Source organism: Heteronotia binoei, chromosome 1 (assembly GCF_032191835.1).
Source record: "Heteronotia binoei isolate CCM8104 ecotype False Entrance Well chromosome 1, APGP_CSIRO_Hbin_v1, whole genome shotgun sequence".
NCBI classification, from domain to species: domain Eukaryota; kingdom Metazoa; phylum Chordata; class Lepidosauria; order Squamata; family Gekkonidae; genus Heteronotia; species Heteronotia binoei.
The window spans coordinates 26477840-26503958 of NC_083223.1; the positions used below are offsets into that span (position 1 = coordinate 26477840).

General features: G+C 46.7%; 1 protein-coding gene across 3 annotated transcripts in view; it reads left to right on the forward strand.

Annotated features, from left to right (window-relative positions):
* The window catches only part of RANBP17 (RAN binding protein 17), a 573906-nt gene that overhangs the window by 327535 nt on the left and 220252 nt on the right, over positions 1-26119 (forward strand). For 2 of the 3 annotated variants that reach the window (XM_060232776.1, XM_060232786.1), the window contains exon 15: positions 6273-6346. In XM_060232776.1, coding sequence (XP_060088759.1) covers positions 6273-6346 — 74 coding nt within the window. Of the gene's footprint in view, positions 1-6272; positions 6347-6970; positions 7052-26119 lie in introns of all 3 variants that reach the window. The other variant, XM_060232795.1, reaches the window with a different exon arrangement.

A 26119-nucleotide genomic window follows, 5' to 3' on the forward strand; every position in this document is an offset into this window, starting at 1 on the left:
CCAGTTATTCCCATGTTTGAAATTCCATCTATGTAGAAGGACTGTGTGTATAGGTGCCAAATTCATGACCTGCATCTTCCATTTTGTAGCAGCCCTAATGACCTGGACTTGCTCAGCCTGGTCAGATATTGGAAGCTAGGCTAGGTCAGTACTTGGATGGGAGACCACGAGGAAGACTGAGATGCCATATAGAGGAAGGGACTGGCAAACCACGTCTACTCAACTCTTGCCTTGTAAGCCCCATGAGGTGGAATTTCATGAGGTCACCATGAGTTGGTTGTGACTGGATGCACACTTTGCTTTTTATCTTCCATGTTTTCAGGACAGTTTCTTTGTGTTGGGGTATATGAACATAATAGACACTTGTGCTGTTAAGCTTCCATCATAGGGAGATTGGCTGCAATGAGGGGTGGAACAAACAGGTACAGTTCCCAATACCATACTTCACAACTGTACTTGCAAAAATGATCATACGGTATTGAGTATATATTTTGAATACAGTAGGTATAGTGTAAGCGAATCAACAGTTCTAAAATGTCTTATGCAAAACTGAGTAATATTTGAAACATAGCAAGCTTTTGCTGTATTTCATAGCCATTTAATTTAACTTTGCATACAGCAGAGTCTCACCATCATGTTATCCATATACAACTACTTAAAATGACTCTGTCACTTGTTAAAACAAATCAGATTGTTGCTGTTAATGAGCTTTTCAGTTTACTTATTCAGTGATTCGAATAAGTAGATTGAAGAGGTAATGATCCTGTTTAGCACTCAGACTTTGCTGTCAGATTGTAGCAGTTGAGGGAAATCTCTTGGGACAAATGTTGTCACAGATCTTGATGGGATAATAGGAATCAAACCTACTGCATGATAAAAGTAGTAAGAGCTATAAGGATAACTGTGGATTAAGTGTGATGGCTTTCTCAGTGTTTTTGTTTGTTAAACACTGATCTGAAAACTAATTGACAATAGGGCAAAATGCTACTGTAGTACATTTTCTGTTGTTATTTTTTTTAATCTGTTTTTGTATGGATCATGGACACTGATATGCATTAATCAAAAATTGAAAAGGGACTAGAATTTTAGAAGTTTGTATTGTATAAAGTGGTATTTCAGTAGAAACATTTGCTATGGAATCCATCACAAGAATAAAAGTGCTAATCAGTTAATGTGAAATCTTTTTATTAGGACAAATTTTGGTATAAAAACTAGGGATGGGCATGGACCAGACCATGGACCTAATTTTTCCACAGACTGGGTCCAAGCTTGTAGTTTGTGAGCCTGGTCTATGCCATCCCACTACATGGACCTCCCACAGCCCTCCCAAGAGGTTTGTAAGGTCTGTGTTGGTGGGACTTACAAAAGCCATTTTAAGGTTCTCCTTAAATGGCTTTTGCAAAGCTGCCCAGCACATGAGTGAAGGCCAAGCAGTGACTTTATCCACCTGGAAGTGGGTGAAGTCCTCACTCAGCCTTCGCTTGCATGCCATGTGGTTTTGCAAAAGACACTTAAAGGGATCACATTCCTTTTAAATGGATTTGCAAGCTGTGTGGCATAATGGACCAAATGGACAATGACTTGGTCTGTTAAACATGGAGGTCTGTGGTCCAGAGGCCCATAAACTCCACAGACTTTGGACCTTTACATACTGCCATTTTTCTGGACCATGCCCATCCCTAATAAAAACTGTACTTAATTCTTAGCTGTCATCATTAGACAAGGCAACCTTTCTCTTCCTCTTGTTGACTTCTCTGTTATTTTAAAGACTTTTCAGGTTTTTCTTGCATATAAAGGCTATGAAACTAACTCCAGATAGCAAATCTGAAACTTTTCTGAATGCATTCAATAGAAAGACAAGATTATTATTACTTAATGTTTATTTAACTAGATGTGCAGGGCACTTTCCAAAGTGAAATCAGAAGTATGATTCTAAGAATTACCAACAATCCAGTTCAACATTATTGGTTGTTGATTCCAGCAAATATAAAAAGTACACACTCTCTGAATGATATGGTCCTGTTCTGGATATCATAATAATTACCCAGATACCCATAACTATCTCTTACTTGTGTACCAGTAAACAAGTCCCTGACAGTTATAGTTTGAGATGGCACTGCTGTTTGTTTTGCTGGTATTTTTGCTTGCTTATTTATGACTCATTGGTATCATATTGTTGCCTTTGCATCTATATGATGTACTAACTCCATACTGTGATTATATCCATGCATACTAAACCTCATTGATTTCTGTAGCTATTTAGTATTTTGTGAGCTGTGGGAAGTTCCAGGCCTGCAGGTGGAATGTCAAGATCGACTAATTCTGTATAAAGACTGAGGGGGTCTTAGCCTGTTGTATCAGGCCTGGTTAAAATCATGATGGCTCCACTGCTGCTAATACATTACCCTTAGGTGTTCCCTCCCCCCCCCCTTTTTTTTTCCATTCTGTGATTTGCAACTGGTGTGAAAGAAATAGTCAGCCGCCTTCTCAGGGCCTGCCTGAGGTGGGAGGAAGCCTTGCATGATAATGCAAGGACAAATGATTAGGGTTTGTAGAATCTTTCAGGATCAAGTGCCGTGTTCTACTGGAGAAAGTTTTCCTTCCAGACGTTTCATTCTCAGCTAAGAAGAACATCCTCAGTGGCGTTGCAGCCGGAGCAGGCGCTCAGACCTTCTTGGCTGCTGTGCATCGACTCATGCACAGCAGCCAAGAAGGTCTGAGTGCCTGCTCCGGCTGCAATGCCACTGAGGATGTTCTCCGTAGCTGAGAACGAAACGTCTGGAAGGAAAACTTTCTCCAGTAGAACACGGCACTTGATCCCGAAAGATTCTACAAACCCTAACGATGTTACCAGCCGTGAAAACCTGAAATCTTTGACAAGGACAAATGGCTAGATAACTGCCTAAGAAAGTATCTTGTAGTTATGTGTGAATGTTTCCCCCTTTTGAACCCCCACCGTAGGAATGTCTTTGAAGTGTATCTTAAAACCCATGTATCAATGTATTGGTTTCATTCTTAGCAAGCTAGAGGCTTGCGCCAGAGTACCGGTTATCAATAAATGTAGTCTTAGTATCAACTTTGACTCATTCTTGAATCCGTCAACTTGACAGAGCATGGGGAGACAACTCTAGTCTCCCTGGGTAATGCTGATAGGCACCAACTGAAAAGGGGAGAGTATTTGGAATGTGACCTTGATGGGAGGTAATACTGAGGCCTGAGAAAGGACTTGATATTAACTCAAAAGATGTTTGGGGGGCATGGGAAAAAGAGAGCCATTGCATTGTAACCTGTAAGTGTCAAGGGTCTGCGAGTCCACTTCAGTGTGGCAAGACCTGGTCTTGCTGTGTATGCCATTAATGTTCGCTTCGAGTCTCATAATTAAAGCTTCTTTTGAACCAACCTAAGGAGCCTCATGATTGAACTTGGGTAAAACTTTACATTTTTATTTATTTTGATATTTATTTGTTAAAAACATTCTCCTGGATTTCCAGTTTCTGCTCAGTGAAGAAATGAATGGCAATTTAAGTCTGACAATACTGCAAGCCAGTGTGGGCTACCCATCTGTAGAGTAAGGAGTAGGTAGATTCCTGTCTCAAATCCTCTCAGCAGTGAAGCTCACTGAGCAACCTGATACTAGAAATCCTGGTTCAGCCTAGCCTACCTTACAGGGTTATTATGAGGGGAGAACTATGTACACCACCCTGAGAGCTCCATGGAGAAAGGGTGGGATTTATAAAGTATTATTAAAATATGACAGCATCATAGTTTGCTGTATGTATACTCTTGCATGCACACAAAAGGTTATACCCAAAATTATACTTTGTTGGTCTTAATGGCGCCATTGGATGGGAAAATACTATTATATATCCCCCAAGAATAAACAAAGAGATCTTCCTTAGTAGAACTTGTGTAAACATATAAACACATCTGTGGTTTCTGAAAGTTTAAATTTCTCAATTGGAACATTGGGTTTAAAATTTGAGAATATAATTGGTAGCAATTCATATAATGAGGGAATGTTTTATTTTGGGTTGGCTTTGTTTGTTTGTTTTGATGTTCTCAGATGTAAATATAAGTAGACCTTCTCACATAATTTCAAACTAGTGTGTTTTAGTGGTTTACAATGTTCAGTTTGGGAGAGGTCTTATCAGAGGACATGGAGGATAGCACAATCAAAGGAAACTGGACAATTAGGTTAGAGACAATCAATTCATATACTCCGCCCCGCCCCTCTGCAATCCAGAACTATGTATTTGTGCCATTAAAGATATAATCCTAGTAGTAAATCCTATTGAACTAGCTGAAATAAACTTCTGGGTAAACATATATGTGCATTTGTAGTTTCCTAACAATCTTTTCATTTTGCTTGTCATCACCAAATGCTGCTGGAGAGAGAATGATGGGTCTTCTCAGAAATAAAGCAGGAATCCAAGGGCATCTTAAGAACTAACAACTTTATTTCAGCATGAACTTTCATGAGTCAGAACGCTGAGTCATGACAGCTCATTCTTGAATAGAAGTTGTTAGTCTTTAACCTTTAAGGTGCCATTGGACTTCTGCTTTCTTTTGCTGTAACAGACTATAATGATTACCGGTCTGGAACTTCTTTATTTGTGTCAGTAGATAGAAGTTTCACCATACTCTCTGTATAAAATATCAGCCCATGGTTCAAGCCTTTAAATGTAATGCAAATTTAGGGTAAACAGTAAACTGTATGACAAAGGGGGGTGGGGGGAGTGTGCTTATTAGGGTTGTCATCCTCCAGGTGTGGCCTGTATATCACTCAGAATTACAACTGATCTCCAGGCTGCAGAATTCCTTTGAAGAATGTGGCTGTTCTGCAGGCTGGATTCTACGGCATTATACCCTGCTGAGGTCACTCCCCTCCCCAAATTCTGTCATTCCCAAATCCCCCCAAATCTCCAGGAATTTCCCTGTACTAGCTTTTCCTCTAAGCTGAGTTAGAGTGAGCTAGCTCAGTTTTTTCGCCTCTGGCCCACACATTTTTGTCTTAGCTCTGGAAGGATGGCCCTAGAGGAAACTTATTTATGCAGTAGCCAAATTGCTCATTCACAACTTTAGTGCCAGTAGCTCACGAAGTACAATTTTTGCTCACAAGGCTCCACAGCTTAGAGGGAACATTGGTTGCAGCATCTCTCTAATTTCCAAAGATAACAAGACCAGAGGAGGTTTCAGAAGTCCCATGTCATTTAATAGAATGTTAGGTTTCCAAGAATAAATCAAGGCAGTGTCAGCAGTTCAGTGTCTGATGTACACATTAGGTCCACACCCAAAAGTATCTCTCAGGAGACGTTATAGCCACAAGCGAAGATGTCATGCATACAGCCAGCACTGGCTGCCTAGCCTATAAATACATTCTCAGACTTCTTCTGTGGCATTCCAAGGGTGCACGTGATCCTCAAGGGCACGTGATCCTCAATTGACTTTTGCCCACTGAATTAGAGCTGGAGGGTGGAGGTGATTCTGAACCAACTTTTGGCAGCAAGTCAGGGCATGTCTGAATCCCATTTGACTGCTGGTCAGACTGCCAACTCTGGGCTGGCTACACAGGGCTCTTCTTCCTCTGAGGAGACCTCACTGCTGCTGAGCCCTGGCTGGTCCTTGATTGTCAGCTTGTATACATTGAAGTTTACTTTATTACCTGAACTGTTTATTTACTGCTAACTAACCCTATGACTTTTTGCTGCACTAACCCCAATATTGTAGAGGAATGTGAAGGATGGCCGGGAGGAGGGAACAGAGGTGCTAAAGGCCTTTTGAAGTGTAAAACATCTAGCCGGTTCCCAGGCGCCTGGCAGGGACGAGCAAGGCCACAGCAGGGGAGGAGAGACAGACTATGTGGGTAGGAGATAACAGATAGGCGCACTGGCTATTCTCAACAGAGGAGTCCCAGTTTTATTATGGGAAGTGATTTAAAACCCCTATGCTTTGATGTGTATCCATAAATGCTCATGCTTGCACCCCTCTCGTTATTAGTATCAATGAACCTGCGTAGTGAAAAGCATTGCTGTAATCAATAAATGGAAACTTTGTTTTAAACAAAGCCAAGTCTATTCCTTGTTGAAACTTCAATGCCCCTTCGCTGACACTTGATATTCCCAATCTGGAGTTGGCAGCCCTATAATACTTATACTTTGATTTGTTATGGTAGAATAATGATAATTTGTTATGATATAATAATTTGTTATGATAGAATAATGTTATAACTTTAACAAGTAACTAAGATGCCACTACTGTTGTTGTTTTGGTAGGTTTATGCCCGAATGTCTGAAGTTTTGGGTATAACAGATGACAACCAAGTTCTGGAAACATTTATGGCAAAAATGTGAGTTTTTATGTCTGAGCTATCTTCTGTTGTGCTTTGTGTGTTTGTTAGAGAGACAATTTGGTGTAGTGGTTAAGTGTGTGTTTGTCTTCCAAATTAAATTTAAATATTGAATGTCATTTAAATGGTGCTGATGATCTCTTGATTTGTAAATAGTTGTGATATGTATTTACAGTTGATATTCCGTATTTGCCACCTTCTCTTCCTCAGCCTCATGGCTATTTTTATTAAGAGTTACCTGCTTGGCTTTTTCTAACAAACTGCTATGAGTAGAAAAGCAATGTATATATTTTATAAATAAATAAATACCTTTGATTTTAATTGTTTGATTTGATTTTAATTGTTTAATTGGTTGCTTTGCTCAGAAACATCATTGGTAACTTTTATGTCAGTGAACCCTGATTGCACAAAAATGTTGAGAAAACTTGGGAACGTGGGTTTCTGTCTCTGTGCTGGAGCTCCTTTGGATCAGAACCAGTAATGGTTCATTTCTTAAGAAAAAATGCTGGCTCAATGGAAATAGGAGCAGCAAGAAACAAAATATTCCCTACTCTAGTGTGGGTTGGTTTACAGATCCTGTGCAATTGCATTACTGATTTATAAAACTTTTCTTTAAAATTCTAGTGTTACTAATCTTAAATATTGGGGACGATGCGAGCCTGTGATTTCAAGGACTCTTCAGTTTCTAAACGATCTTTCTGTTGGATATCCTTTTAATTCCATGTCTCATATCTTATTCACTGGATAATTTAGAATATTTAATATGTAAATATGGGAATATTTAATATGTAAATATGTAAATATTAATTTGACTTGCCCTTTTTTGTTCACAATTAATTTTCAAGATGTTCTGCTTTTCTCCCCACATTCAACTTTCATCTCAAATGAATCTATATGTTTCTGATTCCAGGTGTGTTAAATTTAGAGTTGGTAAAATATGGGGAGCTGACAAAACCAAATATAAGTATTTTGGCTTGGCTCAAAAGTGCATTAGACATATGCCTAGATGTGAGTCATCCCACTGATTTGATTGGGATTGGTTTTGCTAAAGTATTACATAACCAGAGACTGATTAGCAGGGCTGTTAAACAACTGGGTTCTTCCATAGTGTAATATTCTCATTGTCAAGCATGGGAGTTTCAAATAACCAAGCATTGGTTGAATACAAAGTCTAAGTTTATTGATAATCCATTGTTGCTTCCTTGAAAGTGATACAGTATCACCTTAAAAGTGATACAGAGTTGACTATAGTATGGGGTTTTAAGGATTACATCAAAGAGCATAGGGAAAACAGCTTGGAGACATAACAAGGATGTGTGAACTATGGTAACTATGCCACTTACTATCTTTGTGGTTAAAACTTCCCTCAGTCTCATGCATTCTTTGTTACTGTTGATAAGCAATGAATGGGAATTGTTCAAGGGAGGCGCCTCCTTCTCCTCTATCATCAAAGTTACTGCATTCCTACATTTACTACTCAAAGGTGGGAAACGGGAAAGGGAGGTGAGAAAGTAAAGGGACTCTTAGCTTTGATATGCAGCTATGGGAAAGGAAAGAACGGCTACAGGAACAGCAATCAGAATTCAATAATGCATAAAAATAACATGCTTGACATACTGCCCCCCCCCCTAAGATCTTTTCCGGAATTTCTCTGGATTCAGTAGGTGAAATTCCTTTATTAGTCTAGGAGCTTTTGAAGCTTCCACCCACTCATCGTGGCTAGGTGGGAAGTATTTCCATCTAATTAAAAAATGTAGTACCCCCCTTTTCAGTTTTGCATCTAGGATTTCTTGCACCTCATGGTGACTCTGACCCTTGACTTGGATAGGTTGTGGAGCTGGTGGTCGAGGGTGCCAAGCCATAGCCCCAGGATCCCGCCGTAATAGGCTGCAATGAAAGACAGGGTGAATTTTACTAAACATCTTTGGGAGTTCGAGTTCTACTGTCACTTTATTTATGACTCTTTTGATTTTGAATGGCCCCAGGAATTTGTAAGCCAACTTCTTAGACGGCTGAGGCATTGGTAGGTTCTTGTTTCTCCCACCTTGAAATCCCAAACTGGAGTATGCTTTTTATCATAATGCTTTTTGTAAGTGTCTTTAGCTGCCTCCAAATTTTCTTGTATCACCTTCCATTCTTTTCCTAAAGTCCCCTGCCAGTGTTCAAAAGAAGAAGGCAATTCAGTAGATTCACCCCCTGGTAATAATGGGAACGGTTTCCCTTCGTATCCATTCACTACTCGGAGGGGGGATGTCTTGGTGGAACTGTGAACACTGTTATTATATCCATATTCAGCAAAAGGTAGCAATTCCACCCAGTTGGACTGTTGGTGATTAACATAGCACCGTAAATATTGTTCTAGAAGCGCATTTACTCTTTCTGTCTGTCCGTCGGTCTGCGGATGATATGCTGAGCTCAGGCCCTGTTCTATACCCGTTAGTTTGCAAAACTCCCGCCAGAAGTTGGCAATGAACTGAGGGCCCCTATCACTAATGATCTTATTAGGGAATGAATGTAGTTTAACCACATGTTGGAAAAACAAGTATGCTAACTTCTTCGCATTTGGCAATTGCGTTCAGGGTATGAAGTGGGCTTGCTTTGAGAAAGTATCTACTACAACCGATATTACAGTTTTTCCTTGGGACATTGAAAGTTCTATGATAAAGTCCATGGAGACTACCGACCACAGCCGACCTGCTGTCTCTATGGGTTGTAATAATCCTGGGGGTTTACCTCCCCTCTTTTTCACCATGATGCACACAGGGCAAGTAGATACATATTCTGAAATGTCTTTTTTCATACGCGGCCACCAGAATTGTTGATTGACCAGATGTAAAGTCTTTACGTAGCCGAAGTGCCCTGAAATTTTGCAGAGTTGCAATACTTCACCTCGGAGGCTTTCTGGTACATAGAGTTTCCCTTCACGGTACCAGAACCCCCTTTCCCCCTTGGTGACCCCTTCTGGTTTGGAGTCTCCCTCTTTCTCTACTTTTCTTATGAGTCTCTCTCCTCTCCAACTTTCTCTGGTGTTACTTTTCTTTGTTTGGGATCTAGTAGTGATTGCCCCTACTAAGTGGTTGGGTGATATGATAGAGTCAATAATTTCTTCTTTTTGACTATTGTGTTGGGGAAGCCGAGATAACGCATCAGCTAGAACATTCTTTGATCCGGGGATATGCTTTAGGGTAAAGTTGAATTTGGCGAAAAACCCCGCCCACTGGATTTGTTTTTCAGTCAACTTTCTATGCTCCTTAAGGGCTTCCAAGTTTTTATGATCTGTCCAAATTTTGAGTGGGACTCTAGCTCCCTCTAGCAAGACCTCCAAGTTTTTAATGCAAAAGTTACAGCAAAGGCTTCTTTGTCCCATATATGCACATGGGCGTAATCTCCCCACATCATCAGGTTGCATCAATATTGTTCCTATTGCGATGTCGGAGGCATCACATTGGACCATGAAAGGTCACAATTCATTGGGGTGACTGAGAATGGGTTCACTAGTGAACAATCTTTTCAATTTATTGAATGCCTTCTGACACTTGGCCTTCCATGCTAGTTTGGCCCCGGGTCTTTTGGCTTCCGGACCTTTCCCTTTTGTTTTAAGAAGGTCCGTCAGTGGCAGCATAGTATGTGCAAAGCCCTGAATGAAGTTAAGGTAAAAATTCGCAAATCCGAAGAATGATTGGAGCTGTCTGCGTGACCTCGGGGGCTCCCAATCTAATACTGCTTGTATTTTGGCGGGATCCATGGCTAGCCCCTTCCCCGATACTCGGTATCCCAAATAGTCCAATTCTGTCTTGTGGAATTCACATTTAGATAGTTTAGCGTACAGCTTATGCTCATATAGAGTACTGAGTACTTCTCTCACTAACTTTACATGGGAAGTTAAGTCCTTGGAGTAAATAATTATATCATCCAGTACACCACGACCCCTTTATATAGTTACTCCCTCAGTACTTTATTGATGAAGTTCATAAAAACTCCAGGCGCGCCTTGTAATCCAAATGGCATGACTAGATATTCGAATTGCCCTATTGGGGTATTGAAGGCGGTTTTCCACTCGTCCCCTTCTTTTATCCGCATTCTGAAGTAAGCGTCTCTTAAGTCCAACTTTGTAAAAAAATTTCCCTTCTGATACTGTGCTTAATAAGTCCTTGATCAATGGGATGGGGTAAGCATTTGACGTGGGAATCCCATTGATCCCCATAGGGTGGCCATAATATCTGCAGGCCAGCCAGGGACACCTTGAGGGGAGAGTGAATGTGTGTGTGCGTGTGCGCAAAGCGTGCGCCGCCGCAAACAGGAAGTGACATCACTTCTGGTGATGTCATGCCACTGCACTGCCTGGACCTCTGACCCTAAAAAACCTACATGGCAGGGTTGTTGTGTGAGGCTAAAACTGAGGCCGGGAGACCCATGGCAACCCAGTGGCGAGAGAGGGCGGGGATCAGGCACTCCAAAAATGAACGTGGATTTCCTTGAGACCCCGCAGACACTTCGAAGGGCCGCTTGTTCACACTCAGCTACCGGCAGGCGGCTCTAGTTCCCCCTCCTGGCTTCTCTCAGAGACACACGCCCGTCGAATGTCCAGGGCTTCGCCCCCCTTTTTGAGGAGAAAGGGACCCCCTGCCCCCCCCCAATTGGCCACTACTTCCCTTGGGGCCAAAGACAGGCGGGCGGGAGATGCAGGTAGATAGAGGGGCGCCTCCCGCCCCGTCGAACATGATGCTGGAAACGGGGCAACGAAGGGGCAGGAAGTCACCGGGCCCGTGGCCTGCCCCCCCACCGCTAGTGGTGTTGGGGGGCTTCCCCTCCCCCATCCGTCCCTCCCCGTCTGTGGCCCCCTCCTCTCTCTGCGGCTCGCCCACTCCAGCGCCCTGAGCTTCCAGGGCTCGCCCACCTGCTCCTTCGGGGGGAGGGAGTGCATACGGGGGTCTGGCCTGCGCCCACTACCTGCTCCGGGGACGGGCGTGCGGGGGCTCCCCCGACGGCAGCAGCTGCTGGGCTGGTCCGACGGGACGGAGAGGGGAGGGGGGCAGGCAGGGCAGCAGCGCCCCCAACGTCCCGGCCAGCCTGCTCCTCCTCCTCTTCTCGTTGCCGGTGGCTGTGGCGGTGCTGGGTCGGGCGCGCTGTCCCCAAGGCCTTTATGGCGGCTCCCAGGGCGTGGGGGGGCTCCCTCCTCCTTTGGGCCCGCTTACCTGCTGCCGCACATCGGACACCGCCGGCCGGGGGAAAGAGATCCCCCCCTCGACACCCGAGCACGGCCCCCGCCAAAGGTTCGCCTTTCCCGGACCCCGATGGCGGCGAAGCGAGCTGGAAAGCCGGCAGCTTGGGGGGAGGCGGGGCCGCCGGGTGAGTCTTTAAAAATTGAAGGCCGGAGCGGGATTTTGGCGAACCCAGGATTTGATTGGTCCCGGGTTAGCCAACCCGTGAGGCGGGAATTTGGGGGCAGGGGCGGGACTTTCCCGGGTGGGCGGGATGGTCTGGCCACCCTAACAGCTATGGTGGTGTGAGAGCAGTGGCATCTGGCAGCATTGGTTGAGACTACTAGAAACCATGTTGCTGGAGTCGTCTAAATGTTCAAGCAGTTCTTGTCTCTGGGATCTAAGCATGAGCTTACATTTGGGCTGCTGGGATTTCTAGCACTCCTTCCCAGCATTTTCACAACATCCCGCGCTGTGCACTTGAGGGGGCAAGTCCAGCTGATCAGTCAACAGGTAGCGCTTGTGCATATTTCTAATCTAATGAACTCACTCACATGAAATGATGATAAATGTATGGTGAGGTGCTTCTATTTTTGCCATCAGATACAATCTGTACATGTGGGGAAAGCTGTATTAACCTATGTGACAAAGATGGAAGAGAATAGGTTATCGTGTTGCATCACTAAAATATTAAAAGGGTAAAAAAGATTGGGTTTTTTTCTTGGTATTTTCTTGCACAGTAGAGTTCAATAAACTAAAGGTCAACAAGAAATTTTATTTTAAAGAGCTTTGTTAAGATAACCTGTTTTCAACCAGTCAAGGTTGAGAGCATCTCGTTTATAGTTCTGTTATAGGAAGATCACACTTTCATTTCCCACTGTGGGGGGCTTATTTCGTTTTTCCTGAGTGTAGCTTGGCAGCATCACAATGATTTCCTGCAGGTAGGTAAATTTTAGTATAGAATCAAAGTATAAAATAATTATAAAATATAGCAAATTTTCTTGATCATACACAGCCAACCCAAATGGAAAGGACCTGTGTTTTTTAAGGGTACTGGCAAATTTCAGGTTTGACAGACTGGTACAGAAATTGCAAATGCTTCTCTAAATGAGCCTGTTGTATTGATTCTGTACACAAGTGTCAGAGTGAAGAGATCACATTTGGCCAAGATGTAGAGAACCTGGTATGACATTGTTAAGTATATAGCCTTTTTAAGTCCAGCTCACACTGAACATTAAACCACATTTTTTCCCCAGCAACACTAGTTATGCTCTTTTATTTTTGTTTCCTCTTAATGTTATCTTCCGTTATTGTACAAATCATGAACAGTATGTTTTTTTCCTGTTAAAAGCTTTATTTTTAAAAGAACCGGGTGGAAGGAGGGAAACAGTCTTTCCTGGCATGGTAGTGTTAGGACAGTCTTTTTCATGTGTCCAGAAAGGAAGGTATGCCTTGTGCTTGAATGAAAGGATATGCCCTCCTCTCTCTTCCTTCCTTTGCTTTTTCACAGTGAGACTGCCTTGATGTTGGTGCTGACCAGGTCTCAGATTCAGTGGGAGCTCACAGGAGTGCAGCTTCTGAACCTTTCTGAGAGTTCCACCTCCTCCTTCTGAGAGTTCAACCTCCTTGTCCATTAAATAGTATGTGCAGCTGCATAACAATCCCTGGATGAGCTCCAACTCCTGTTTTTCTACAAAATGATCCCATTGAGATATATTTTAAAAATTATTTGGGGGGTGGGTCAGAGCAATGTCTCAGCACTGTTCCTACATTATGGCAATACAAGTGGTGAGTGTGTTTCTTTGCTCTCTTAATTAGCATTTGAAGAGCCCCTGACGTGTGCTTCTCCCCTTCCCCTCAAGAAGTAGGAGGCCTATTAGTCTTTTCAGTGTAGTTGACTGGAATGGGACAACTATTACCTTTTAGCAATTAGCATTACCAAAGGATTTATGTATCACATTATTAAGATGTAGTACCATGCTAATGCATTTTTAAGTGTAGCATTGCACTGTTTTTGAGAAGTGCTATGCATAAGCGTATGTGGGTGAAGAATTGTGTCAAGTCATGACAACAGCATAGGGGGGGTGCAGTTTGTACCTGATATGAGAGAGAAATAACTGCTTACAAGGGTGCAAAAATAGATTTTCCTGTGCTGTGTAGAATATCTATTGCAAGTACAAACTGAGCAATACTCAGAATTGCAACATGACTGCCATGGAGAAAAAGACTCTTGTTTGGAATCAGCCCAGGTTTAGGGAACAGAACATGGATTTGTGTATCTCTCTTCTGTGCCCCTTGCATGTAGATCCAGCCTTGATTTGGATCATCTATTCTGGTTAAAAGGAAATCAGGTATTCCTAAACTTAATTTGAGAAATCCTCCTTATACTCCTATGGCTTCTTTCATCAAACTTACTTTAAAAACTTCTTTTTAAAACTTACTTAACACCATTAGTTACTTGATCATTTTAAGTTTACGAAAAGATAGGTCCCTATCCCAAGGAACTTGCAATTTAATCAGCGTGGAGGAGAAATAATTACATCTATTTCACATTTGTTTCAGCCAGGGAGTCAGGACTAAGGGGTCAAAAAGAAATCATGGAAGAACACAACTTTTAAGACTGATATTATTTTTAAAGGAAACCAGAGATTCTCAAAATGCTGAGTTTTAATTTTTTTTTTATTTAGATCATTTATATTCTGTCCTTTCCCAGACAGGCTCAGGGAGGATAACAACATTTTAAAACAGTAGAACAGCAATTAAAATCAATAAAAGTAGACAATACAATTTGGCAGCTCAGCTGGGCACATCATAATATACTGAACATCAGATAGTATGAAATCAGTATTTCAGCAGAGGTGGTATTGCAGCATAGGGTCAATCGTTGGGATAGGACACCTGCTGATTCAACCAAAAGTTGTACACTTCCATGCACATGATCTGGGTTCACAGTGCTTGCTGTTCACATCTAAAGATTTTTCCCGGCTAAGCACTTCAGAGTAATCAAACCTCTGTATTTCACTCCTGTTTCTCCCCCCATAAGATCTCAAATTCCATAATTTGATTGCCATGCTTGTCTCCCAAATCTTTGTTGCAGTTCTGCCCATTTTGCACAGCCTTTAGCACTTTCTGCAGCTGGTGCAAATTGGAACTCCCTTGTTTCTGCAACACTCTCATGCACACATATCTTTAGGGAGTGCCTTCTTTCCTTATAAACTTCTCAGTTATTTCACACCTGGATCCCACTTCCCCTGAAAATTAAATCTGTGAATGCTCAGGATAAATTTAAGTTGGCACTGCAGTTCTAGAACCCCATCCACAATGAGGCCTGCCATATAACACCTTTACTTAGTTTTAGCTGTCAAGTAAAGGTTTTGCTCTTTACCAGGCGTTTGCTGGTGTTTAAACTTCTTAAGTTGGTTGCTAATTGCTTAAGGGCCTCTGCAGTACATTAGGATGAAGTTGGAGTCCAGTAGCATCTTTAAGACCAACGAAGTTTTATTTCGAATGTAAGCTTTTGTGTGCATGCACACTGCATCAGACACTGAAATTGGATATAGTGAGCAGAGTTACATATAGCTGGTGATCAGTAATTAAGCATGCAAAATAGTACAAAGTCAGAATCTATGCCAAAATAATATAATCAACAAATTGAAAGAACAACCAGTTTGGTTTAGATACCATTTGTTGTGTTAGACAACAGCAAACTCAATAAACATGTCAGAACTGAAGAATGATGGTGAGAGTGTCTTGGGCAATAAATGCAGAGTCTGTTGATTGCTCCATGGCTCCTCAAGGCTGGTTTTAACTGAGAACATGTTTGCCCCCCCAGTCGAAATAAGAGACAGACACAAAGTATTGGGTTTAAACCGGGCCGCTTTATTAAATTCATTAACCTGTGAACTCGGCAGGGATGAAAACCTAACCAGACAAGCCCCTGGGGTCACCCACGGACCCCGCCTTGTCAAAGGGCGAGCAACCCTGCCCCCAGCACAAACCCACCGTATTCGGGTTGTAACTGAGCGGCCAGGCCTCAGCCTTTCTCCACCTGGGCTAGCATCGATCCCCCATGGAAAGATCCGCCCGAGGTGAGGCTCTCCGTGATCTGCATTCCCCGCACTGAGCCGTTTAGCCCATCTGCGGTTCATACAGACCACCCGCACCGCAGGTGCTAGGCCATAGGTGCTCCCCTGAAAACACTGTGGCCAACACATCCCCGGCTAGCGACCAATTTATAATCCACCTATAAAACCTAGCACTAAAAGGCAGTACAAGGTAGGCGAAAAACAACTCCACATGGGCCAATTATGTGAAGCTGAAAAAATTCCTACCTGGCCCCCAACAGGGCGACCGGTTGAAACCTGTACTGTCAAGGGAGAGGTGGGTGGGCAGAGAGCCAAAAGACATCCACCCTCATTCTGGGCGGGGCCAGGGCTTATATAGCCCTGGCGCCACGCCCACCTCCAGCCCCGGATTGACTTAACTGTCAATCTCTGTCCTCATTCTTCCGCGGGGGCAAAAGCGGCCCCCAGCCTGAACTCCGGCTGCGCCGGCTTGGCTGGGAAGGGCCGAGCCTTGCCCCCCCAGTCGAAATAAGAGACAGACACAAAGTATTGGGTTTAAACCGGGCCGCTTTATTAAATTCATTAACCTGTGAACTCGGCAGGGATGAAAACCTAACCAGACAAGCCCCTGGGGTCACCCACGGACCCCGCCTTGTCAAAGGGCGAGCAACCCTGCCCCCAGCACAAACCCACCGTATTCGGGTTGTAACTGAGCGGCCAGGCCTCAGCCTTTCTCCACCTGGGCTAGCATCGATCCCCCATGGAAAGATCCGCCCGAGGTGAGGCTCTCCGTGATCTGCATTCCCCGCACTGAGCCGTTTAGCCCATCTGCGGTTCATACAGACCACCCGCACCGCAGGTGCTAGGCCATAGGTGCTCCCCTGAAAACACTGTGGCCAACACATCCCCGGCCACCGCCAATGCCAAGCCTCCGCTTAGGCATTAGCGCCCCAACGGGCGGCCCAGAGCCGACCGCAAACCCTGCCGAATCTCCTCCAAAAAGGCCCGGTTGCCCAATTCTGACAGATGAACCCCATCTGACCGATACAGGTCAACATCATCGACCCGTATGGCCGGATGAGGAAGGAAAATGCCCAAGCCATCTTCCATGGCTTTTTGTAGTGCCCTATTAGCCTTGCGCCTAGCGCGCTCAATCCCACCAGGAGAAAGGGCATACCTCCACACCCTGCGTGGCAGAATTGCTGACCACACCAGGATCACCCCAGGCCATCTTCGTTTTATTTCACGGAGATCGGCCAATGCCTGCTGCGAGAGAGCTTTCCCCCGCAGCATCCCAAGGTCGTTACCACCTAAGTGCACAACCAATATGTGTGGAGGTGGAGCAGCCCTTTCCCTGAACAATAAGGGCATAATACCGGGCCATCGCAGGCCCCGTCGGCCAAGCCATTCCACGACCGCCCATGCACTGAGGCCCAGCTGGGTGCCAACTGACGACCGCCGAGCTTGATGGGCGGCCCAAAACACCATGCTGTGCCCGCAGATGAGAATACGCCGCCTCTCACCACGAGCCACAGCACCTGAAAGACAAAAAAGGGGTCAGACCAGTGAACTTAAACAGCAATACTAACCGCGCTCTGACCCACCGCCCTTTACGGCCCGAACGGGCGAACATACGTCTTAAAGGCCGCCGACCGCCAGCGCCCAATGCGCTGTATGGAAGCTGGCGTGTAACCCATTGCAGCCGCCGTGGAGGCAGCTCCAATGCGGAACGAATGGGTTCCAAATTTTACCCCCTTCAAGCCTATCGCAGCCAAGGCCCGACAGGTCACCGCCCAGAACTGGTACTTGGTGAGGGGTGAGGCATCCTCATGCCGGAAGAAGGGGCCCTCCCCCGTGCCCCTAAACTGAATATACTGCCTAACAGCCAACACCGGGCACAGCTCCTGGACCGCACACTCCCCCAGAGTGATGACGGACCCCTTCCTCCATTGGTCGGTCTTGGACCGCCTTATCGTCAAGACAACCTGCCCCTGTCCAGTTTTGACGTCTCCTGCCTGGAGCGCCCGCATGGAAACGTCCGTCTTAGATTGCAACACCAGCTCACTGATCCTTAGGGCACCGAAAAAAGCCACCAACGAAGCCGCATGAAACAAAGCGGCCTCGAAGGGGGAAGAACAAATGGCCGGCCAGCTGCCAAACAGCCCCTTCAGAATAGAAGGGGAGATGGGCTGCCTGTCATCAACGCGTGGGCCACGCTCCCTGGCCCAACCCTCCAGCATTTTCCTAATCCTAAAGTCAGACGTATTATCCACAAACCCCCGGGCTTTGCTAATAAAGGCCAACGCTGCCAGTTGGCCCCTAATAGTCTTTAGCCCCAATCCCTTTTGCTTCTGATGTACACTGAATTGCATAATGTGGGCCGTGGGAATCGGCCAGCAATCCTTCAATGCAGCAGCACTCCTAAATTCCCAAAATTGAGAGGCCGCCCTATCATAAGCCCTTCTTGTGCTAGGGGCTAAAGCCAACTGAATGGCCCTACCGGCTTCAGCTTCCCAAGCCGCCATAGGTCCAAGGGCATCCGCTCCGGCCGCAAGTCCGCTTCTGGGGCGAGCTGCCGAAAACGCTCCATCTGTAACCGAGATAGAGCGTCCGCCACCCCATTGCAGACCCCGGGTACATGCCTCGCCGTGAACAAAATGTTCAGCCGGAGGCAACGCAGCGTAAAAGATCTAACCAGGTTCATGACGAGCAGAGACTTTGACGTTAAGGAGTTGATAACATGTACTACTGCCATGTTATCACACCAAAAAAGCACGGAATGGTTGGCCAGCTGCTCACCCCAGAGCCAAACGGCGACTAGGATAGGGAAAAATTCCAAAAAGGTCAGGTCCCTGCTGAGCCCACTGTCCAACCACTCCGCAGGCCATTGCTCTGCACACCAATGACCCCTAAAGTACACACCAAACCCAGTAGATCCGGAGGCATCAGAGGAGATCTGAAGCTCAGCTTCAATCTTCAGCTCCTCCCTCCAAAATGAAACGCCATTAAACGCTTCCAAAAACAACTCCCAAACTTCAAGGTCCGCCCGCATTCCTGCGGTCACACGGACCCGATGGTAGGGGGAACGCAGCTGCCGCATAGCGTCGCAAAGACGCCGCAAAAAGGCCCTACCTGGTGCCACCACTTTGCATGCAAAGTTTAGGTGACCCACCAACTGTTGCAGCTCCAGCAATGAAACCTTGCGCCGACCCTTCAAAGTGGCCAACCGAGCCTTGAGGTCCATTACCTTCTCCTCTGGCAGCCGAGAAGACTGTTTGTGAGTGTCCAGCTCAATCCCCAGAAAAGTAAGTACCGTACTGGGACCCTCAGTCTTCTCCTGCGCCAGGGGAACCCCAAGCTCGCTGGCCAACTCTTGAAAGGCCCCCAACAACCTGGCGCACTGCCCAGTGCCCGGAGGACCAACCAGAAGGTAGTCATCCAGGTAATGCGCTGTGTCATTGCACCCCGTCCTGTCCCGAAGCACCCACTCAATGAAGGAACTAAAGCGCTCAAATGCGGCACAGGATACCGAGCAACCCATAGGGAGGGCACGATCCATGTAGAATTTGCCCTCGAAGCAAAACCCCAGGAGCTCAAAATCCTCGGGGTGAACTGGCAAGAGACGAAATGCTGACTTAATGTCACATTTCGCCATCTCGGCCCCAATTCCACAACCCCGCACCACTTTGACCGCTTGGTCAAATGAAGTGTACCGCACCGAACACAGTTCCTCAGGTATGGCGTCATTGACTGACGCCCCTTTGGGGTAGGATAGGTGATGAATGAGACGGTACTCCCCAGGTGCCTTCTTAGGCACCACCCCCAGGGGAGATACCCTCAACGCTGCGACTGGAGGCGAATCAAAGGGTCCAAGGACCCTACCCTCCTTACACTCCTTGGCAATCTTCGCCCGGACTATGTGTTCAAGTCCCACAACCGACTTAAGGTTAGGAGCCAAACAAGGGGCCCTAGGCCCCTGGTAAGGGATCCTAAATCCGAATGAAAACCCCTCCCACAAATATTGCCCATCGGCTTTCCGCGGGTACCCCTTCAAAAACTTATTGAGGACCCCCAGCCGGATGGGACTGGGCCCCTTTTCCAGGGGGCTGTTGATTGTCACCGCCGCCCCCGGGACGTTTGCCCCAAGGTTTTGGCTTGGACCTGCTGCAGGCGGACTGGGCATGAGGCCCGCTACAAAGCGGGCACTCGTGCTTGAACTTGCAGAGCTTCCGGGTGCACACTCCCTTAGAAGTGAACTCCCAGCATAGCAGCCGGGGTTGAACCGGCTGGCCCGCCAACGGGCGGGCTCCTGCAGCAAGCTGCTGATGTTGTTTTTGGACTAAATGTCCACTGTCCGACCTGTCGCCAGGATTAGGCCTCGCCGGGGACATCAGCTGCAGCCACAGCTGCTGGTTGACTTGGTCCCAAGGCAACCCAGGGTTCACTGCAGCCCTCATCCTGAAGGCTTCGTCATATTGCAGCCACGCTGCACCGACGAAGTCTGTGTATGCCCTATATATAATATCAATATATTGAAAAAGGGCAGCGGCCCGGGCCGGCTGCGCCCTAGCAATAACGCCCGCAAAAATCAAGAAGCCAGGCAGCCAGTTTGCCCAACTCCTGTCAACTTTGCGACGTTTCAATTTTTCTTTATCCTTCTCGTCAAGTTCGTCTTTGTTTTTCTTCTCTAGTTCTCTATAGAGAAGGCCAAAGACATCGACATACTCTCCGCGAAGGATCCTTTCCCTGGTGGCCCCCGTTAAATGATCCCCCAGCGGCAGGGAAGTGTCCCCAAAAGGGAAAGCGTGCACCGGTATGCTGGCGTAAGGGGTCGGCGGGTAGAACCAACCGCCCCCAAACCCAGCGGGGGACATTCCCTGCATCTGGGCGTATTGCTGCCCCCCCCAAGGCAGAACCCCCTGGGGGGGCGGCCCTGTGGGAACTGTTGGTGTCATTGCCCCCCCCTGTGGACACGTCACCTGCAAGCCAGCGTTGCCTAACCCCAGTCCTTGCATACCAGGACTCTGTAGGCCCCAAGACCAGGGCAGGGCAGCGCCCCACTGGCCGGCGGGTGTGCCGGGCTGCCCTGCACCCCAAGCCCCTCCACCCAGCCCAGGGTGGGGGGCGGGCAACTGTATCGGTGCCCAGGGCCACCCGTGATTTTGGTGTGGTAACAACTTACCCCCAGCGCCAACCGGAGTTCCTCCACCTGCAGGGGTTGGTGTCCCAAAGCCACCGCCGGCACCCCCACTCAGCTGTTCACCAGATGGTCCCTCGCCAGGGTCTTCCTCATCGTCCGGCTCCGGCTGCGGCTCCGGGATCGCCACTCCACCCTGCAATGCAGACAGCCTGGCCAGCATCTCAGTTTCAAAAGCAAGGCGCGTCGACCGCCCTGAAGCGCAACGACGCCCTTGCCAAATGGGGGCCCCCACTGCAAGCTGTTGTTGCTCTAAAGCCTCAACCTGGTTAATGATGGCCAACCGGACTTGCTCACTCTGGGCCCGCTCATCCGCCGAGCGCACGCGGGGAGGGCGTGCGGGCTGCTTGCCCTTGCTTTTACCTTGACCCTTTTTAGGAGCCATATTAATAACCCCGACCTAATTGAGGCTAGTCAGCGAATACCCCAACCACAGGGCAAATTAGCAGATGGAGATGTGTTCCTCTTTTACAGGGAGCACACAGGGCAAAGCAACTCCGCCCCCAATAGGAATGCCTCCTCAAAATGGCCGCCCCCGCTGTGAATGCTTCCTCACGGGGTATTAATCAGATGTAAAATGGCCGCTACTGGCACCCAGCCAGTGGCCGTTGCCCGCTCCCGCTCAAAAATGGCCGCCGCGTGCGCCAAGCTTGCTAGCGCCGTGCCTTCCTTGCCGCTCAAAAGGCCCCAAAATGGCTGCCGCGCCTTCCTTGGCGCCCAACCGCCTCCCAACGGCTACCGCACGCGCCGGAGGATAGCACAGGGTTTAAAAGTGCCCCCTCACGCAGCTGAGTAAAGCACGGGCTTCCTTCAGCCGCCCCAAGGATCACCGCCCTCTGTAACGTTCCCCGAGCGTGTGTTAAGCGCAAGGAGCTTCAGCCCGAAAATGACAGGGGCTCCAAGTTTGGCCGCCGCAAGCGCCTAGCACCCAGCACGCGCCTTCCCAAGGACAACCGCCCGGCGGACAGCCGCCACGCGCGCTGCGGACCGGGCCCGCCCGCAGTAACTGGTTCCCCCCAGGCGCCCCCTTGTCAACAGCCGCCGCTCGCGCTATCCGCCCCCTGGCTCCACCAACAAACCACGCTCCCTCGGCGCACGATCACCGGCCGCTTGCGCTGCCCACGCCTGCGCTGCCAGCCGGTCCACCACAAACTGCACGACCCACGACGCTCCCAGGCTCCGAAGGCCGCAACGACGCCGCACCGCGCACGAGGCTCTCTGTCAGAGAGCCAAAAGACATCCACCCTCATTCTGGGCGGGGCCAGGGCTTATATAGCCCTGGCGCCACGCCCACCTCCAGCCCCGGATTGACTTAACTGTCAATCTCTGTCCTCATTCTTCCGCGGGGGCAAAAGCGGCCCCCAGCCTGAACTCCGGCTGCGCCGGCTTGGCTGGGAAGGGCCGAGCCTTTTCTCAGAGGTCCACCTAGTTTATTTTTAATACATAGCATACACTATAAACATCATTCCATTTTGCCAATACAGAAAAGAATATAGGTTTAGTATATGTAGTTAGATAAACAACCAATATCCCTATTTAAGTTTGTCAATACAAAAAACATTATTCTGATACACTATTTTAAAAGAGAAATGCATTGGTATACTGTGGATATATAGCTCTACTTGATGAGAATGGGTATATTTAGTATATGTAATGCGATAAGAAACTAATATCCCTGCTCAGTCCCGGGATGTTCAGTGTTGATTTAAGCTTTGCACCTTTTCAAATTAAATTTCCTGGGCACTGTAAATGGTAGATCATATGCTAACAAGGTTGTCAGTTAAATTTTATAAATCTTTAAAATGAAGATTCTCCTTCACTGGGGGAAGTCATCCAAGCTGGTTAGGCTATGCCTCTACTTGCTCAGGTAGGGTTATGCAAATTTTATGTGGCTCCTATTGGAGAGATCATTGGCTGACCCTCCAGTTTAGATAGCCCTACTGCTCAGGTATGAGGCTAGAGCTCTACTCCAAGCCATAATTTCTGGTCTTTAAAAAAAAAGAGAGAGAGCAGCTTTCCCTCTCTGAAGGAGATTAAGAAAAGTTTGAAATCCTGAGACTCCATGGAGGTGGGAATTGAGCCAGCATGGAGTGCCCCATTTCCCAACCTGAAAGTAGTGGCAGCAAAGGAAGGGAGGACAATGGGGCAGTGGAGGGGGGCTCCCCCTCCCTCACACGAGTCACCCAATTCATCTGGGTCCTAGCGCTCCCCCTCAAAATCGGCAGAACTGCAACAGGGCCTCTGGAGCCCCACTCCTCAAAAGCTTCCACGGAGGATGAGGCCCAGATGGGCAAACAGAAAGGCTTGCGTGGCAGAGAATCAGCCTGGCAGCTGGCAGGTCAGCAAGGCAGCCACTCTCTCCTGCATCTGAATACAAGGAATCCTCATCTACAGTGGCATCCATTGAGGGGATCCCAGAGAGAGAGGAAGGCAAATGATTGGGGAAGGAGGCAGAAGTACAAGAGACTTCCTCTAGAGTTTTTCAGCCTGATCACCTTCAGCGCTTGCTAAATAAAGTAATTAGCACCCTCAAATATCAATTGGAGGTAACAGAGAAACCTAGGTCCTCGAGATTAGCTAATGCTAATGTATACTAGAGGATTCAAAAAACTCACCAGCGTACAAACAGTCTCTCAGAGTGCAGTCTCGGCCCTAATGACATCCTCCATGGTTCCTGCCAGGAAGTGGAAATTCCCCAGCATCTATTGCCAAAACATTCTACGTGTTATCTGGGGATGTTGTGGAGTACCTCAAGGTGCACTCCAGAGCCATGCTTCCCAAGGATCAGGAGAATGCTCTAAAAGGCTCAGTGGAGAGTAAAAATGAGTTGGCACTAATTTTGTATGAGGCATCCATGAATTCTGGCAATAAGAGCGTCAGCAGTACTGCCAAATTTTACACAGACAGTAGTCATCTGGGCAGATGACCAGCTGCAGAATCCAGAAATTGACCTGCTAGACCTGAGAAGGTCCCTACTAAAGGTGAAAAGAGTGGCATAATTCACCTCAGATACTTCCCAGGACTACATTAAGTTCTGTGCCAGGGTACAGGTGGCAAACATAATCATAAGATCTGAAGTTGGCTCTCAGTAAATTATAATAAAGAGAAAATTATGGTCTTCACCAAAAAGCTAGGCCACAACTGGAAAGCATGACAGTACAATGGAATTAATGACCCAATTTAAATACTTGGGGGTGGTTTTCAGCCAGAATTTATCTTGGAAATTGCACCTTAAACTAGCTTGACATATCACTAGACCAAATGTCAATGCGTCTCCACTTGTCATTCCTCTCCAAGACCTCAAACCCAATACATTAAAGAGACAGGTTGCAGCTCTCAACACCATACTACAACCAAGGAGGCTAAAGAACCTGTTGACAAGCAAGCACGTGAAGCACTTCGTAAGGGGAACAAGGCAACTGGCTCCTCAGGTCTGGAATAGATTCTCTACATCATCGGGGGTGGCCAACAGTAGCTCTCCAGATGTTTTTGCCTACAACTCCCATCAGCCTCAGCCAGCATGGCCAATGGCTGGGGCTGATGGGAGTTGTAGGCAAAAAACATCTGGAGAGCTACCATTGGCCACCCCTGCTCTACATGAATCTTCACAAAGTTCCTATAAAATCTCACAAACCTGCCCTTTGAGCCCCTATAATTAGTTGAACTCAAGTCCCTGTCATGGAGGTAGCTGGCCACATTATCCACCAGAAATGAGTTATGTGTATTTTCCTGAAGGACTAGTGACTCTTTGAATAGACACTTCCTCAAGGTCAGTTCAACTTTCCATCTGAATCAACAATTGGTGCTGCTGTTCTTCTGCCAAAATACACAAAGGAATTGAAGCAGCAAAAATTAGATGTGCGGAGAGCCTTGCACATCTACCTGGATAGACAGTTGCCTTTAGACTGTCAAACTCCCTGTTCATCTCACGCAGAAGCCAAAACATGGAAGGAAAGGTCTCAAAGCCCACCATTGCCTTTTAAGGTGAAGCAGTGCATCTGTAGAGCATACAAGGTACAAGGATTGATGCCTCCCACCAGGGTCATAGCGCATTCTACAAGAGCGGCAGCAACCACAGCAGCCTTTTTGTCAAGAGTGGCAGTGGAGAACATTTGCAGAGTGGTCACATGGGCCTTTTTCTCAATCTTTGTCAAGCACTATAGAATTGACCAGACAGCCTCAGCAAAGGCAGATTTTGGAAGAAGAATGTTACAACAGGTGATGGAATTGTAGGCCAAGGGAGGAGGCCCACCCAGAAACACAGTACAAGTAAGGCTAACCAGCTTGAGAATGAAACATTAGATCTTACCTGAAGGTTTCTTCTCTTCCTAACTTTCCCCCAAAAGAGAGAGGACATAGAAGACTCAAGATGCTCTCTTTCAACAGATGAAACAAGGAAAGATACATGTACCTAGAACAAGTGCAGCAGGATGACTGCTCCACATTATCAAAGAGCCTTTATGCTAGCCCATTTTAATGTGCTACCTTCAGCTGTATTGTTTGGAAGGTTTTGTAAAATCCCATATGCTGATAGGCTATGCACTTGTGATGCTAACAAAATGGAAACCCTTGGTCATATTCTTTTGCGTTGTATCTATTATTGTGATCTCTGAGCCTTGTTTTTGGAGTTGTTACTGAGAGACCAAAAAAATCAACTTGATGAGAGGAAGACATTTTGTCTACTCTCTAACTGTTGTGTAGTGACTATGGAAATAGTGGCAAAATTTTTGTATCTGTCCGCCAAGAGGAGAGACTGTATTAATAAGTGTCAATGATTTATTACTGCTATTTCCTTGCCTGTCTGTGATCCTGTTGTATGCCATTAAAGGTTGTTGTTGTTTGAAAAAAGTGCAGCAGGCTTGGACATGACTGAAGGGTCAGCCAATGATCTCTCCAGTAGGAGCCAAACAAAATTTACATAACCCTAACTGAGCAAGCAGAGGTGTGACCTAATCAGCTTGAATAACTTTGCCCCACTGAATAGACAAAACTTAAGATCCAGTTTTTTGATCCTGCCCTCACTCCATGAACTTTTTAGACCAGGATGTCAAATTAATTTGTTATGAGGGCTGGATCTTCACCTTGTCAGGCCGGGCCATGTGTGATAAAATATAATGCCAGGTAGGGGAGATATAAACTTTATAAAGGACACAAACACAGCACTCAGCTTAATCCACCTCACTGGTTTGTTGAGCCTCAGCCAACAGAAGGAAGAGAGGCTTGGGTCAGTAGCTCTGCTGTGCAATTGAGAGAGTCTGGCAAAGTTAACTCTTCTTCCCTCACTTCCTCCCAAGGGAGGAACTTTGCTGTG